The sequence below is a fragment of the Neofelis nebulosa genome, chromosome 1 (genome assembly GCF_028018385.1).
Source record: "Neofelis nebulosa isolate mNeoNeb1 chromosome 1, mNeoNeb1.pri, whole genome shotgun sequence".
NCBI lineage: Eukaryota > Metazoa > Chordata > Mammalia > Carnivora > Felidae > Neofelis > Neofelis nebulosa.
In genome coordinates this window covers 223,623,938-223,637,365 of record NC_080782.1, presented here as the reverse complement: position 1 = coordinate 223,637,365, position 13,428 = coordinate 223,623,938, and the positions used below count along the sequence as shown (strand labels likewise).

Sequence of the window (13,428 nt, the reverse complement as noted above, 5' to 3'; positions counted from 1 at the left end):
CAGGCTGCAGTCCTCACCATCATTGTCTGAACCACACTGGTGTGTTGACGTTCCTTGGCAGAGAAACAGGGAGAATTTCAGTCAGAATGGTGGGAGTTGTGTATATCCCACAACCTATCTCATGTGGGCAGTGGCTGGTGGAGAGCATCTGTCCCGAGAGTCTTATCTGTGAGTGTTAATTGCCAAAGCATTGCCAAAGACGAGGTTAAAGATCACTGGCCTAGTGTGCTACCGAGGACATAACCCAACGTGCTGCAGTGGACTATCCACACCAGACGGGACATGTGCACAGACAGGCTATGCCCAGGTACGTCTGCCAAAGGGAGCTGGCCCTCCTGAGGATGTGAGGGGGACACGCAAACAAGTGAGAGGAAGGTAGATGTTTAGTGGAGGCCCTCTTGGCTTTGGGTGGGTTTAGAATGTCCCCCGACTCTAACCTCTGACAAACGATTGTTGTTTACAACTGGAAGGTCAATTAGTAGAATCCAGACCTCTTGTAGACAAGAACTGAGAGGCCCCAGAAGAAAAATAACAAATTGGAGAAACCCAGGTACCCAGATGGCAGATGAAACCAGGCAGGGTGGCAGCTGATACGAAATGCAGAAAAAATATCATAAACTGCACTGGGGGACTCAGAAGTTAAATGAGACCTGCCGTGGAGTTTGGTTTGGGAAAATGCCAAGGGCTCTATCTGGGAAAAGTAATCTGAGACCCAGGCCTGGTGTGAGGGGGCCGTGGTTCAGGGAGGCTTGGAAAGTGATAACCCCAAGGCCGCTGGAGGTGGAAGGTGAAAGGCAAATGGGAATGGAGTCGGCAATGCAATCCGGATGCTTTCCCACCGGGTTCCTTCTCCCTGGGGCTGCTGTGGGGCCGAGAGCGAAGGAACATGAGCCCTGCGAACTGGGGCCTAAGCAGGTGCAATAGGAAACCGTTCCAAAGAGGTAGTTAAGGAATTCTGGGCTAGAGGGGTGCCTGGGTGGTTCAGTCGGTTGAGTGTCTGACTTTGGCTCAGGTCTGATCTCACCGTTCATGGGTGTGAGCCCCGCGTCGGGCTGTGTGCTGACAGCTCGGGGCCTGGAGCCTGCTTTGGATTCTGTGTCTCCCTCTCTCTCTGCCCCTCCCCCACTCCCACTCTGTGTCTCTCTTTCTCTCTCAAAAATAGATAAACATTAAAAAAAAATTCTGGGCTAGAAAAAAGGTCAAGACTGGGAGCGAAGCAATCCTTTTGTACCTGGCCTTTCAAGTTCAGAGAGGGAACAGTAACTATATTGCATCTCACCCAGGGGTGCTGACGATTCATGGCCCATTTTGTACAACTACCTCCTCGTAAAGTAGATTTTGCTGCGATATCAGTCTGCAGCTTGAACCCTGCACCTCAGTTGTTGCCACTCTTGTGCCAGAGACCAAGAGAATGTGATAGTAGAGGTGGAAAGAGGCCTCTTTAGAGGCCTCTAGTAGAGGCCCATGGAAGCTGTGGGAAGGCAAAAACGAACGGCCAGAATCGGTCTGGGCTTAAACCAGGACTCGAAAAGGCCCAGGGAGTCCAGACTTGGAGCTTAGCCTTGGTGCTCAGAAAACTCACTGCAGCCTTCATTTGGAGACATGTAAAAGTGTACTTTCCAAGGTACACCAGGAACTCTGTGGACCAAATCCTGTGTAACTGGCTTGCCAGGTCACTCGCTGCTTACCATGCTCTCCAGAAGGCACAGACACAGAGAGCTGAGTGCTTGCAGTCAGAAGCCTACCCCAAGCTGGGGTATTATTGGCAAAATGCAAAATGACATATGCATATGGCACTACCTTGAACAGCAAAAGATGACGAAGAAGCCAAGGATCTGACAACAGGAGACCGTGGTTTCTTTTGATGGTGGGTCTGCACACTGGAGCCCTAGGTAGTCTACCAGGGATGAGGAGGGTCTCTGTCTACTGCTGGGAAGGCATCCTCAGGACACAACGAGTGAAGAAAGCGATGTTTACAGAGGTATGGTGTGGGCTACCTTTTGGTTTTTTGAAAACAGTGGGTAAACACAAGTATAAATTCACATTTGCTCACATTTTCAGAAACAATGGAGGGAGAAACAAGAAACGTGGCATAGACGCAACATGAAATGTAGCGGAGGGTGAATGGCAAACATTAAACCCAGGAAGCAAACAAAGTTGCAGGAATACAAGGAGAGGGAATGCCGCCCCAGGAGGTGATTTTAGGTCAAGTTTGGGGACTGGGAGGGAAAGGTAGATGTTGGGTAGACCCCTGTGGGGGATGTTGTATACTCCCTGTTGGCACGGGAGCAGAGGGCGGATGGAGTTCCTCTACTTGGCCCTCTGTGTGCGGAGGACACAGATGAACCTGGGCCCTGAAATCCAGGGCTTCTGTCCTCTTTCTTCGATGACCTGTGCTCTATCCCTTGGAGTCCTGTCCCTTGTGTCCTTGTCTTGACAGAGACATTCCTGCCGGCTCTTGAAGAGCCAGGGTGCAAGACTGGCATGTAAGATTTCTATCCCAAATAAGACCCTGGGGTGGGGATTCATGGGTGCTCTTGTTCCGTCCCTGATGCCGGGACTGCCATCGAGTGGTGGGTCTCAACTGCTGTGTATTAGAACCACTTGATTGTCGGGGCGCCTGGGTGGCGCAGTCGGTTAAGCGTCCGGCTTCAGCCAGGTCACGATCTCGCGGTCCGTGAGTTCGAGCCCCGCGTCAGGCTCTGGGCTGATGGCTCGGAGCCTGGAGCCTGTTTCCGATTCTGTGTCTCCCTCTCTCTCTGCCCCTCCCCCGTTCATGCTCTGTCTCTCTCTGTCCCAAAAATAAATAAAAAAAAAAAAAAAAAAAAAAAAAGAACCACTTGATTGTCTGAACTAGCTGGTCTGGGAAAGGGCCAGGTACAGGCATTCTTTAAGAGCACCCAAGAGATTCCAATGTCCAACTGGAATTGGGCTCATGTGTTATGGAACCACCCCGACAGGGGTGAGGGAGGGGTGTACCATCACCGTCTCCCAGGCCAGTCTCTCAGACCCATTCCAGGGATGCTGCTTTCACTTGCAGGGACGGAAGACAGGGCTAAGGAAGGAAGGAAGGAAATCAATTATTTATTCATTTGTATTTATTTTATGCTCCTGCTTTATTCCATGAAGGGTTTGGGGGTAACTGCTGAAGGCAGTTGGGGCAAGTGGGAGAAGCTGTCCTTTAGCATGAGACTTGGTCACACAGGTCTGTACGCGTCAGCCACAGATAATGTCACCAATGTCTCGTTCTCCGGACACTGCAGGATCCAGAAGCTCTTTGAACAGAAGCAAGTTTTATAACGGCGGTGCATTGGATGGCCCGGCAGAGACCCCAGAAGGGGGACCTGAAAGAGCAGACCCTCCAGTGCTGGCCGAAGAGCGTATTTGTTAGGCATATTTGCCCCCGGAAGGCAATCACTCCTCAGCCTGGTAGAAAGGGCAAGGCATGGGAAGGAGACCTCAGTCTCAAATCCTAAAGCTTGAGGCTTTGGAACCAGGCAATAGAGTTGAATATTGGGAATGAACCACACGTGTGGAGGTAAAAGGGCCCCCGTCCACTAGTTTTGATGGACAGAAAGCACAGAGGCTAAGGTGGTAGTGATTTATTTCTTAACTTGTAAATGTGATCCTCGAAGGACAATACGTGACAAGATTCTGGGGATGTCCAAGAGGCCACAGTCAAGGACACATATCAACATAACTAATGGTGGTGATCTCATTGGTTGCTGAGCCTTTGTTAGTTAAGACACCAAAGCGGACTCTTTTCTAAACTCTTTAGTAAATGAAAGCAGCTGATCCAGGTGGCTCTGAGCTGCTGGCCAAAGTCTACTTCCTGGAGACACTGAGGAATGAAGAGTTTAGATCATATTGCAGGGTGACCCCCCATGAAAAAAGAATGCAATGTTCACATGTAAGGCTGAGACACTTGCATTAAGCCAAACACTGATGGAAGTTGCTGCCAGAGATTCAGAGGCGCCCTCTCCGTGGGTTCTGAGATACCAAGACCTACAGACCTTGCACTCCTATTAAATACTATTTATCCTTCCTTTTGGGGTTTGGTTCAGATTGTGTGGCTTTCTCCATTCATCGTTTCTCACTCTTTCAGTTCACAAAAAAAAATCTCTAAAATGATATGTGTTGTAGAAGAATTAGGTTCGGGATGAGGACCATAGAGCCTAGAGGAGAGAACCGTCCAGGAGAGGGGCGGTCTACCTGGAGAATGAGCTGACCCGGCCAGTCCTGATCGATGACTAGGAACCATCTCAGTGAAATATTCAAGGCCAAGAGACCAGTAAGAAGAAACACAGACAGGACAAGAATATTGACTTGCCATCAGAGATGAGCCCTCCTGTCACCGGCCTGCAGGAAGGGTGCACAGTGATGTGGCCTGCTGGGCTCATACAGACTGCCAACCAGCCCTTCAAGTTTTAGTCCTGCGCTCCACCCCCAAGCCTTGGTGAACCTGGTGTTGCCAAGTCTGGTGCATTTCCCATTCCCAAGGGTCAAATTGTACCCTTTTTAGGTGCTTGCCTGACCCATGATGTTCTGGAGGGCTGGTCCCTTTGCTCTTTTACATCAGCTCCCCCCTTCAGTTGCTTGGCAACTGCCAGAAGCTTTTAAAAATCTCTCTTTCCCCAATGGCCCTCTCTTCTTCTCTTTGTCATTAGGGGTTTCTTCTTCCCACTCTCCCTTCTTTCACTTCAGTGGGCTTGCTGAAGGGGGAGGAATAAGGACATGTGGATAGTTGTCCACTTTTAACAGAGAAGATTCAGGTCTATGTTGTGCTTCTTCAAAATTTTCCCAAAGAAAGCACCTTACAAATATAAAAGGAAAAACTCCTTCTATTTAAAAATGTTTTCTAGTACTACAAAATGCATACATTTTACCAACATGTATTTGTACATACAGGTGTCATTATTTTATTTCCCAACATTCTAGTCTGTAATTTAATCCTATTCACTTTTAATACCATCCTCTCTTTAAAAATGCCCACGTATAGCACAATAACAGATGCATATATCAATGGCACAGAATAGAGACTCCAAAAATAAACCCATGGTCATATGGTCAATTAATCTATGATGAAGGAGGCAAGACCACACAATGGAGAAAAGACAGTCTCTTCAATAAATGTTGGTGGGAAAACTGGACAGCGACATGAAAAGGACAAAACTGGACCACTTTCTAACACTGTACACAAAAATGAGCTCAAAATGGATTAAAGACCGAAATGTGAGACCTGAAAGCATAAAAACCCTAGAAGAGAGCACAGATAGTAATTTCTCTGACATTGGCTGTAACAACATTTTTCTAGATATATGTTCTAAGGCAATGGAAACAAAAGCAAAAATCAACTTTAAGATAAAAACTTTTTGCAGTCATGAATTTAAAGAAAGACTAGTCTGGGGGTACCTGGATGGCTCAAGGGTTAAGCATCCAACTTTGGCTCAGATCACGATGTCAGGGTTCGTGGGTTCAAGTCCTGCATTGGGCTCTGTGCTAACAGCTTGGAGCCTGGAGCCTGCTTGGGATTCTGTGTCTCCCTCTCTCTCTGCCCCTCCCCTGCCTGCTCCTGCTCTCTCTCTCTCTCTCTCCCTCAACATAAATAAACATTTAAAAAAAGAAAAAAAAACCTTTGCACAGCAAAGGAAACCATCAACAAAACAAAAAGACAACCTACTGAATGGGAGAAGATATTTGCAAGTGATATGTCTAATAAATTGTTAATATCCAAAATGTACAAAGAAATTATACAACTCAATACCAAAAACAAAAACAAAAACAAAAAAAACCCAAACCCAAACAATCCAATTAAAAAATGGGCAGAGGACACAAATAGACATTTTACCAAAGAAGATATACAGATGGCCAACAGACACATGAAAAGATGTCCAGCATCACTCATCATCAGGGAAATGCAAATCAAAACTACAATGAGATACCACCTTAACTTGTCAGAATGGCTAGAATCAAAAGGACAAGAAACAACAAGGGTTGGCCACGATGTAAAGAAAAAGAAACTCTTGGACCCTGCTGGTAGAAAGGTAAATTAGAATAGCCAATATGGAAAACAGTATGGAGGTTCCTCAAAAAATTAAAAAGTACTATACGGCCCAACAATTTCACCACTGGGTATTTATCCAAAGAAAATGAAAACACTAATTTGAGAAGATATATGCACCCTGGTGTTTATTCCAGCGTTATTTACAATAGCCAAATTATGGAAGCAATCCAAGTATCCATCAATAGATGAATGGATAAGGAAGCTGTGGTATGTGTGTGCACACACTCATGTGCATGCACACACACACGCACACACACACACTGGAATATTACATGGCCATAAAAAGATGAGATTGTGTCACTTGAGACAACATGGATGGACCGAGAGGGTATTATGCTAAGTGAATAACTCAGACTGAAAGAGACAAATACTATATGATTCCACTAATATGTAGAATTAAAAAAAAAAAGAAAACAAATGAACAAACAAAAAGCAGACTGAGACCTAGAAATACAGAGAAAAAAACTGAAGGTTGGCAGAGGAAAAGGATGGGGCTGGTGGGCAAAATGAATGAAAGAGAATGGGGGACACAGGCTTCCAGTTCTGGAATGAGTAAGTCATGGCAATAAAAGGCACAGCACAGGAACACAGTCAATGATAATAGTGTAATAGTGATGTAGGGGGGACAGATTGTAGGTACACTTGTGTGAGCATAACATAATGTATAAACTTGTCAAATCACTATGTTGTGCACCTGAAACTAATGTAACATTGTGTGTCGACTATACTCAAATAAAACAAAAATAAATAAAAATGTTCACCTAAAATAACTCTACACATGGTGAAAACAGCTCAGGTTAACATATATTGTCCCTTTTGTCCCCCTCTCTGAGTTTTCTTATTTCCTAAATTCCTCAGACAGCTCATAAGTTCACATGCTGATTCTGTGCCTTTCATTGTGAGTTCTCCATGGAGGTCCGCCATGGTGCTTGAATTTCCATGTTGGTCCTTGGAGGTTGTGAAGATGATGGTGATGAACCAGATCATGAAGAAGAACAAATCAGGACAGAGCCTGGAACCCAGTTAGACATTCAGTAGACTTCTTTTCTTTTTTTAAAATATTTTTTTTACATTTTATTTATTTTTAGGAGAGAGAGAGACAGAGACAGAGAGACAGAGAGACAGAGATAGACATAACACAAGTGGGGGAGAGGCAGAGAGAGAGGGAGACACAGAATCTGAAGCAGGTTCCAGGCTCTGAGCTGTCGTCACAGAACCCGATACAGGGCGTGAACCCACGAACCACAAGATCATGACCTGAACCAAAGTCAGACACTTAACTGACTGAGCCATCCAGGTGCCCCTCAGTAGACTTCTTTTAAACTCTGTATTTTATTATGTCATACACTTTTTTTACTGTTTATTTTTTAAAGAGAGGGAGAGCGTAAGTGGGGGAGGGGCAGAGAGAGAGAGAGAGAGAGAGACAGACAGACAGACAGACAGACAGAATCTGAAGCAGGCTCCAGGCTCTGAGCTGTCAGCACAAGACTCCCATGCAGGGCTCAAACTCAGGAGCTGTGAGATCATGACCTGAGCCGAAGTTGGAGGCTTAACCGACTGAGCCACCCAGGCACCTCTATTCCATATACTTTCCAAAGAATCATGCTAATTGCTTTTCAATGTATTCCATGACGAGTCCAAATTTGGCCACTTTAGGTACTGACAACTCTTTTAGAGCATTTCCAGTACATCTCGCCCTTTCTTTCCTACTGCGAACGTCTCATCGCCTTCCGAAGGAGCTGCACGATCCCCTGTTTTATCAGCAGGGGAAAAGGCCAAAGGAAGACTAAGTATTTTGCCTCCAGGTCAGTAACAGTCCCTGAGCAAGAAAGAGGTAGATCTTCTTATTTGTCTCTCTTTGAGGTAACTGGACATCCACTGACCTACGGCAATCGTGGAGCAAGGAAATCCACCTTCCCTTCACAGCGCACTTACTCAAATTTACCTTTTAAGTTCTGCAAATTCATAACTTCACATACATTTAGCTTCAGCAGCACGGAATTCTTTTCGGCGGTTGTGGCTTGCTTGCGTGTGGGTGCTCAGAGGCTGGCTCAGGCTACTTTCTCTCTCCTGCCCTTCACCTCTAGCAGAAAGCAACCGCAAAGAAATACTCCCAGTTCAGCGCGGATGTGGCAGAGGCCATGGCCTTCTTTGATTCCATCATTGCGGAGCTGGATACAGAGAAGCGGCCGCGGGCTGCTGAGGCGGACCCTCCCAATGAGGATGTGGACTTTGACGGTGAGTGCTGGCTGGGGGTGGGGGGGTGGTGAGGGGGGGAGGATGGACTGGGGGTGTGTGATGGGGGGGGGTCTCTGGAGTGGGCTAGAAGATGAGCTACCAGGAATCTCACCTCCCCCTAGAGGGAAACTCGCACCTGCACTCTGTAGCCCAGCCTGGGGCTCGCTCTTCTCCTCGGGGCCCCTTGCTTTAGTTGTGCCAGAGGCCAGCACCCAGCCTACCCCTACAACACTCGCAGCCATATTTGGACAAAAACCTCTTCCGGCAGTCCACTGGCCCCAACTGCGACAAATGAGTCGAGAAAGGGATTGGAGGGGCGCCTGGGTGGCTCAGTCGGTTAAGCGTCCGACTTCGGCTCAGGTCATGATCTCGCGGTTTGTGGGTTTGAGCCCCGCGTCGGGCTCTGTGCCGACAGCTCAGGGCCTGGAGCGCGCCTCAGATTCCGTGTCTCCCTCTCTCTCTGCCCCTCCCCCACCAGCACTCTGTCTCCCTCTCTCTCAAAAGTGAATAAACATTAAAAAAAATTTTTTTTAAACATAAAAAGTAAAATCTTTAAAGGAAAGGGATTGGAGGGGGAGGTGGTGTTATATGGGTGTAAAGACAGAGTTTCGGCGTTGTAAGGCGAAGAAGGACTGGGCAGCTGTCCCTCAAAAATGAGTATATTCCACGTCACTGCACTGCACGCCCAAAGACGGCTCAGATGGCAAATTTTATGTTATGTGTATTTCACTACAGTTTTTGTTTTAAGAGAAGAAAAAGAAACGGAGAAACTGTTTAAAAAACTGTCGACTCTGCCTGAGTGAGTTCGGCAGTGTCCACACTGGGCTGACTGATCCTTCATCTGGTTTGTCCCCGCTTCGCCCAGCACCCCCTCTGACGCCCTCGGGGTCAGCACTCTGTGAGGACGCGCAGGGCAGGACAGGGCCAGGGAGCCTGCCTAGGCCAGCCTGGGTCTTTGGAGAGAGAGTGAAGTGAGGGCCGTCCTTGCCAACGTCTGTCACTCACTGGCTGTCTCCTGGTGGAAAGCAAACGATTCAATCACATTCATGAGTTCAGCCTGCTTTTAAATTCCATTACTTAACGGTCTGTTTCTTTTTAAGTTTATTGTATTTTGAGAGATAGCACATGCAGAGGAGGGGCAGAGAGAGAGGGAGAGAGAATCTGCACTGATGGTGCGGAGCCTGATGCAGGGCTCCAGCTCACGAACCGCGAGATCATGACCTGAGCTGGAACCGAGAGTCAGACGCATAATCGACTGAGCCACCCAGGCGCCCTGACTGTCAGCTTCTTTAATCTTTGACTTGCCCTCCCTGGTGTAAGTGATGGCAATTTTTTTTCAGGGGTTCCTGGCCCCCGTTACTGAGGTGCCAGCTTTTGGTGCCCATACTAAGCAATGCTTGAGCTTTTTATCTAATGCTCAGAAGACTGGATTCTTGTGGTTTGCCAATGCTCTGGGCTCAAAAGACCTATATCTGTGAGATTCAGGTTCTCATTGGGTTTGGTGGGATTTCACAGAAGGTTAGCCCCACCTCCCCCGCAGGCTCACTGTGCCCTGCAGGCTAATCTGCCCACCTTCCTCCTGGACTGCAGCCCCTCGGTCCCTGACAGAGGCCAGCCCTCCTCTTGGGAGTTGGACCTGGAAACCCAGGACACTGGTGAAAGAAGGGCAAAATCCACTGAGGACGCAAGGGTTACCTTCCACAATTTTTGACTGAAAAGGACATTACGGTTTTCTCTTATAACAATAGCCCTATACGTTCATTGTTAATCTAATGAATCAAATGATACACCAAAATACAAAGAAAGGAAAGAATATGGTCTGCAATACTACCACCCAGAGATAATAACCACTGTTAAACTTTGGTCTATGTCTTTCCTTTCCAAAAGGTTTTAAACATACACACACACACACACACATATACACACACGCTCACTTAATTAAAAACAATAGGACCTCTGCCATTTTGTCATCTGTTCTTTTCACTTAACCATTTATAATACATCAGGGTTGTCTTTCCATGTCAGTAAACATACATCTATGTCTTTATTTTTAATGGACACATAAATATCCCACCATATCCCTACCCTATCATTACAGGGTCAGATCATCCCCCTCTCACTTGCCTTTCCCAGCCTTTCTAAGAATCTGCTGTTGTAATATAGGCATTTGTTGTGGCTTCTCAGCCTGGTTCACCCTCTCTTGCTCCTTCCCGGGCCCCTGCTTGTCTCTTCCAGTGGCCACCAGCTCCCGGGAGCACAGCTTGCATTCCAACTGGATCCTGCGGGCACCACGCCGGCACTCTGAGGACATTGCTGGGCACACTGTGCACGTGACAGATAGCCAGTTTCGAAGGAGCGTGGAGCGCAGGACCTTCGGCACTCAGAGGAGGCTCGAGAGGCACCCCATTTACTTGCCCAAGGCTGTGGAAGGGGCATTCAACACCTTGAAATTTAAGCCCAAAGCCTGCAAAAAAGAGTAAGTGCTTGGACCAAATGGTATAACTAAGATGTTTTCATGTCCTCCAGACTCCTGGGGTGGTTCTTCAGGTGCCTTGAGTCCCCGTCCTATATACCAAAAATTATTCTTACAGATTTTGGGGGAAGGAGATCTTGGCTAAAGATCTTTTTTTTTCCCCGCTAGGGCTGCCTGGGTGGCTCAGTCGGTTGAGCGTTCAACTTCAGCTCGGGTCATGATCTCACGGTTCGTGAGTTCGAGCCCCGCATTGTGTTGTCAGCATACAGCCCGCTTCGTGTTCTCTGTCCCCTTCTCTCTCTACCCTTCCTCCACTCGTGCGCTCTCTCTCACTCAAAAATAAATAAACGTTAAGAGTATTAAAAGACGTTTTCCCCTAGTCTATACGTAAACTCCAGCCTGGTTCACTGCCGTCTCCTCCCTGTGACTTCAGCTCTGGATCTGCCGGCCTTGCCTCTGGCCTACCTGGCCCACATGCTTTGTGCCACCCTCTTTCACTGTTGCCCCCCAGGGCCACGGACACCCTGTGTGCTACGAATTTTTTATGAGAGTTTGGGGTTGAGGAGGGCAAAGCGCCAAGAGGGAACCAACACCACACTAACCAGACGCCCCTGCCTTGGAAAGGCGTTGACCTGACTTAGCTGGAGAACTTCTTGCTGGCCGGGCTCCCCCTGGCCACTTCGCCACCATCTCTCGGCCTCTTTCCCTCCAGATCCAACTCTCCCGAGACGAGTTCCCATGTTTAGCCTCCAAATTCCTGTGACCTACTCATTTGGAGCAGTCAGTGCTCTTTTGCTCTGGCCACTGCCGCCCATGCTGCAGGGACAGCACCTTTCACAGCAGAAGGGGGTCTACCTGGGTTCGGGTTTGTACAAGAGCCATTCAACTCTGATGGATTCAGAGCTTTTCTAAATAGCACTTTCCGCCCATAACAATGGACTATGTAATGGACGTACTGAAACCAGGGTCCAGTCCTCATCGTCCAATCATCCGTCCTTCCCCTTCAAGGCCAGTCTGGGGTCCAGCCCCCATGATGATACCGCTTTGTCCGCCACAAGGCCCAGCCCTGGGGGGGCATCTGATGGTCTCTGTTGGAATAGTGGATCAGAGCATGCCTTCTCTGTGCAGCCGGCCAAGCCAGACTTAAACCCTCTGCCTCATTCCTCCCTTCCAGCCTGGGGAGCCCCAGACAGATCCTCCTCAACTTCTCAGGAGAAGACACGGAATGGGATGCGGAGCTCTTTGGCCTGGAGTCCCTGGTGTCTCCGGGGGAGGACTACCACGAGACAGAGAACCCCAAAGGGCAGTGGCTGCTTCGAGAGAAGCTGTGGGAGCGGACAGTGCCCTGAGGCCCTTCAGGCCATTCAGCTTGACTCAGGCTGGGTCCCTGAGAAGGTGGCTACTTTCAGGGCAGCACAGGTGTTTGGCAGAATCAAAAATGGAAGTCGGAACAAAGTCAAGCCCACAAGCCCATCAGCACTGCCCGCCGGTGCCCGATTAGTGCCAAACACACGCGCGGTCTCCCAGACAACCCGCCTTAGGAGACTCTGGAGCCAGGCTTTCCCGGCATGGCAGGTTGGCAGGTAGTTACAGCTCGGCGGGTCTCCCAGCAGGGAGTGGGAGTATCCAGGCTCACTCCCTGGTCTCCCCTGGCTTGTTTCAGTTCTCTGTGCATCTGTCTGAGTGGCTTCTAACACTGTGCTCAGGACAGGAAATGAGCCCACCCCTGGATCTCTGGCCAAAGTTTTCAGAAAGGCGGCTCCTGTCTCTGCGGGGCTCAGGAATACCCTGATCACAGAGGTTGCCTTCCTTTGTGCGGAACACGGTCCCGGAAGCACCTCCTTCTGCACTAACACTTTCACGGTTCTAGACATTTCTAGAAACATCTGCTGGATTACACGGAAGATGGGGCCAGTGCCCTGGCATTGGGAAAGAGTGTGCCAGGGCCCTGCCTTGGGACCACACTATCTCTCCAGCCCCGAAACCCAGCTCTACTTCCCACAGGTGGTGGGCTTTCTTCTAATTATCGTCCAGAATATCCTGATAGACGCCCATATGACCAGCTTATGGCCGGCTGTGCCTCTCCCCTCCCCACTTAAGAGGAAAATCAGCATCCCTGAGTTCTTTTGGACTAGAAAGGATTTGTGATTTTCGTAACTATCTGAATTAGAATTACATCTTAAATATATTCTTTGCACTTCTCACATACTTTTTCCTGCTCGGGTTTGAGAACCACTGGTCTGGAGAACACATTGCATTCTGTTCATTCCTATTACTTCTTCTGGTGTTTTCTTACAAAGAAAGAAATCGTCCAGTTGGTGCATGCTCATGAAATGCCAGAGTGCTCTTGGGGGTAAAGGAGGGAGACAGACTAGGACAAACCAATAATCTAAATTAAGCCCAAGACGCTCTAGGCTAAGGTCACTCTGAGAACTGAATAGAGCTTTCTTTCTGCCAGGCCCATGTAATGATGGTTGTATTGTTCAGTTTTTTATAAAGAATGTTTTATTTATGTGAACTTGACTATCTGAATCTAAGTATTTAAAACTCCTATGAAAAAAAAAACTAAAAATTATGTGGCATTCTTAGACATTTTATATCAACACATTTCGGATGAAAATATACTGGAAACGTTTTAATACTTGTCTTTATT

The 13,428-nt window shown here is 47.9% G+C and overlaps 1 protein-coding gene and 1 long non-coding RNA gene across 2 annotated transcripts in view; one reads left to right on the top strand and one right to left on the bottom strand.

Annotated features, from left to right (window-relative positions):
- LOC131486208 (uncharacterized) overlaps positions 1 to 2,607 on the bottom strand; it is a 27,265-nt gene extending 24,658 nt beyond the window's left edge. The window contains exon 1 of the long non-coding RNA XR_009249238.1: positions 1,321 to 2,607. This is a non-coding gene — a long non-coding RNA (uncharacterized LOC131486208). The remainder of the gene's footprint in view (positions 1 to 1,320) is intronic.
- Positions 1 to 13,428, top strand: part of C1H13orf42 (chromosome 1 C13orf42 homolog) — a 25,593-nt gene extending 12,165 nt beyond the window's left edge. Inside the window, exons 2-4 of the mRNA XM_058686344.1 lie at positions 8,155 to 8,302; positions 10,538 to 10,778; positions 11,950 to 13,428. Of these exons, the coding sequence (XP_058542327.1) occupies positions 8,155 to 8,302; positions 10,538 to 10,778; positions 11,950 to 12,124 (564 nt within the window). The 3' untranslated portion in view covers positions 12,125 to 13,428. The remainder of the gene's footprint in view (positions 1 to 8,154; positions 8,303 to 10,537; positions 10,779 to 11,949) is intronic.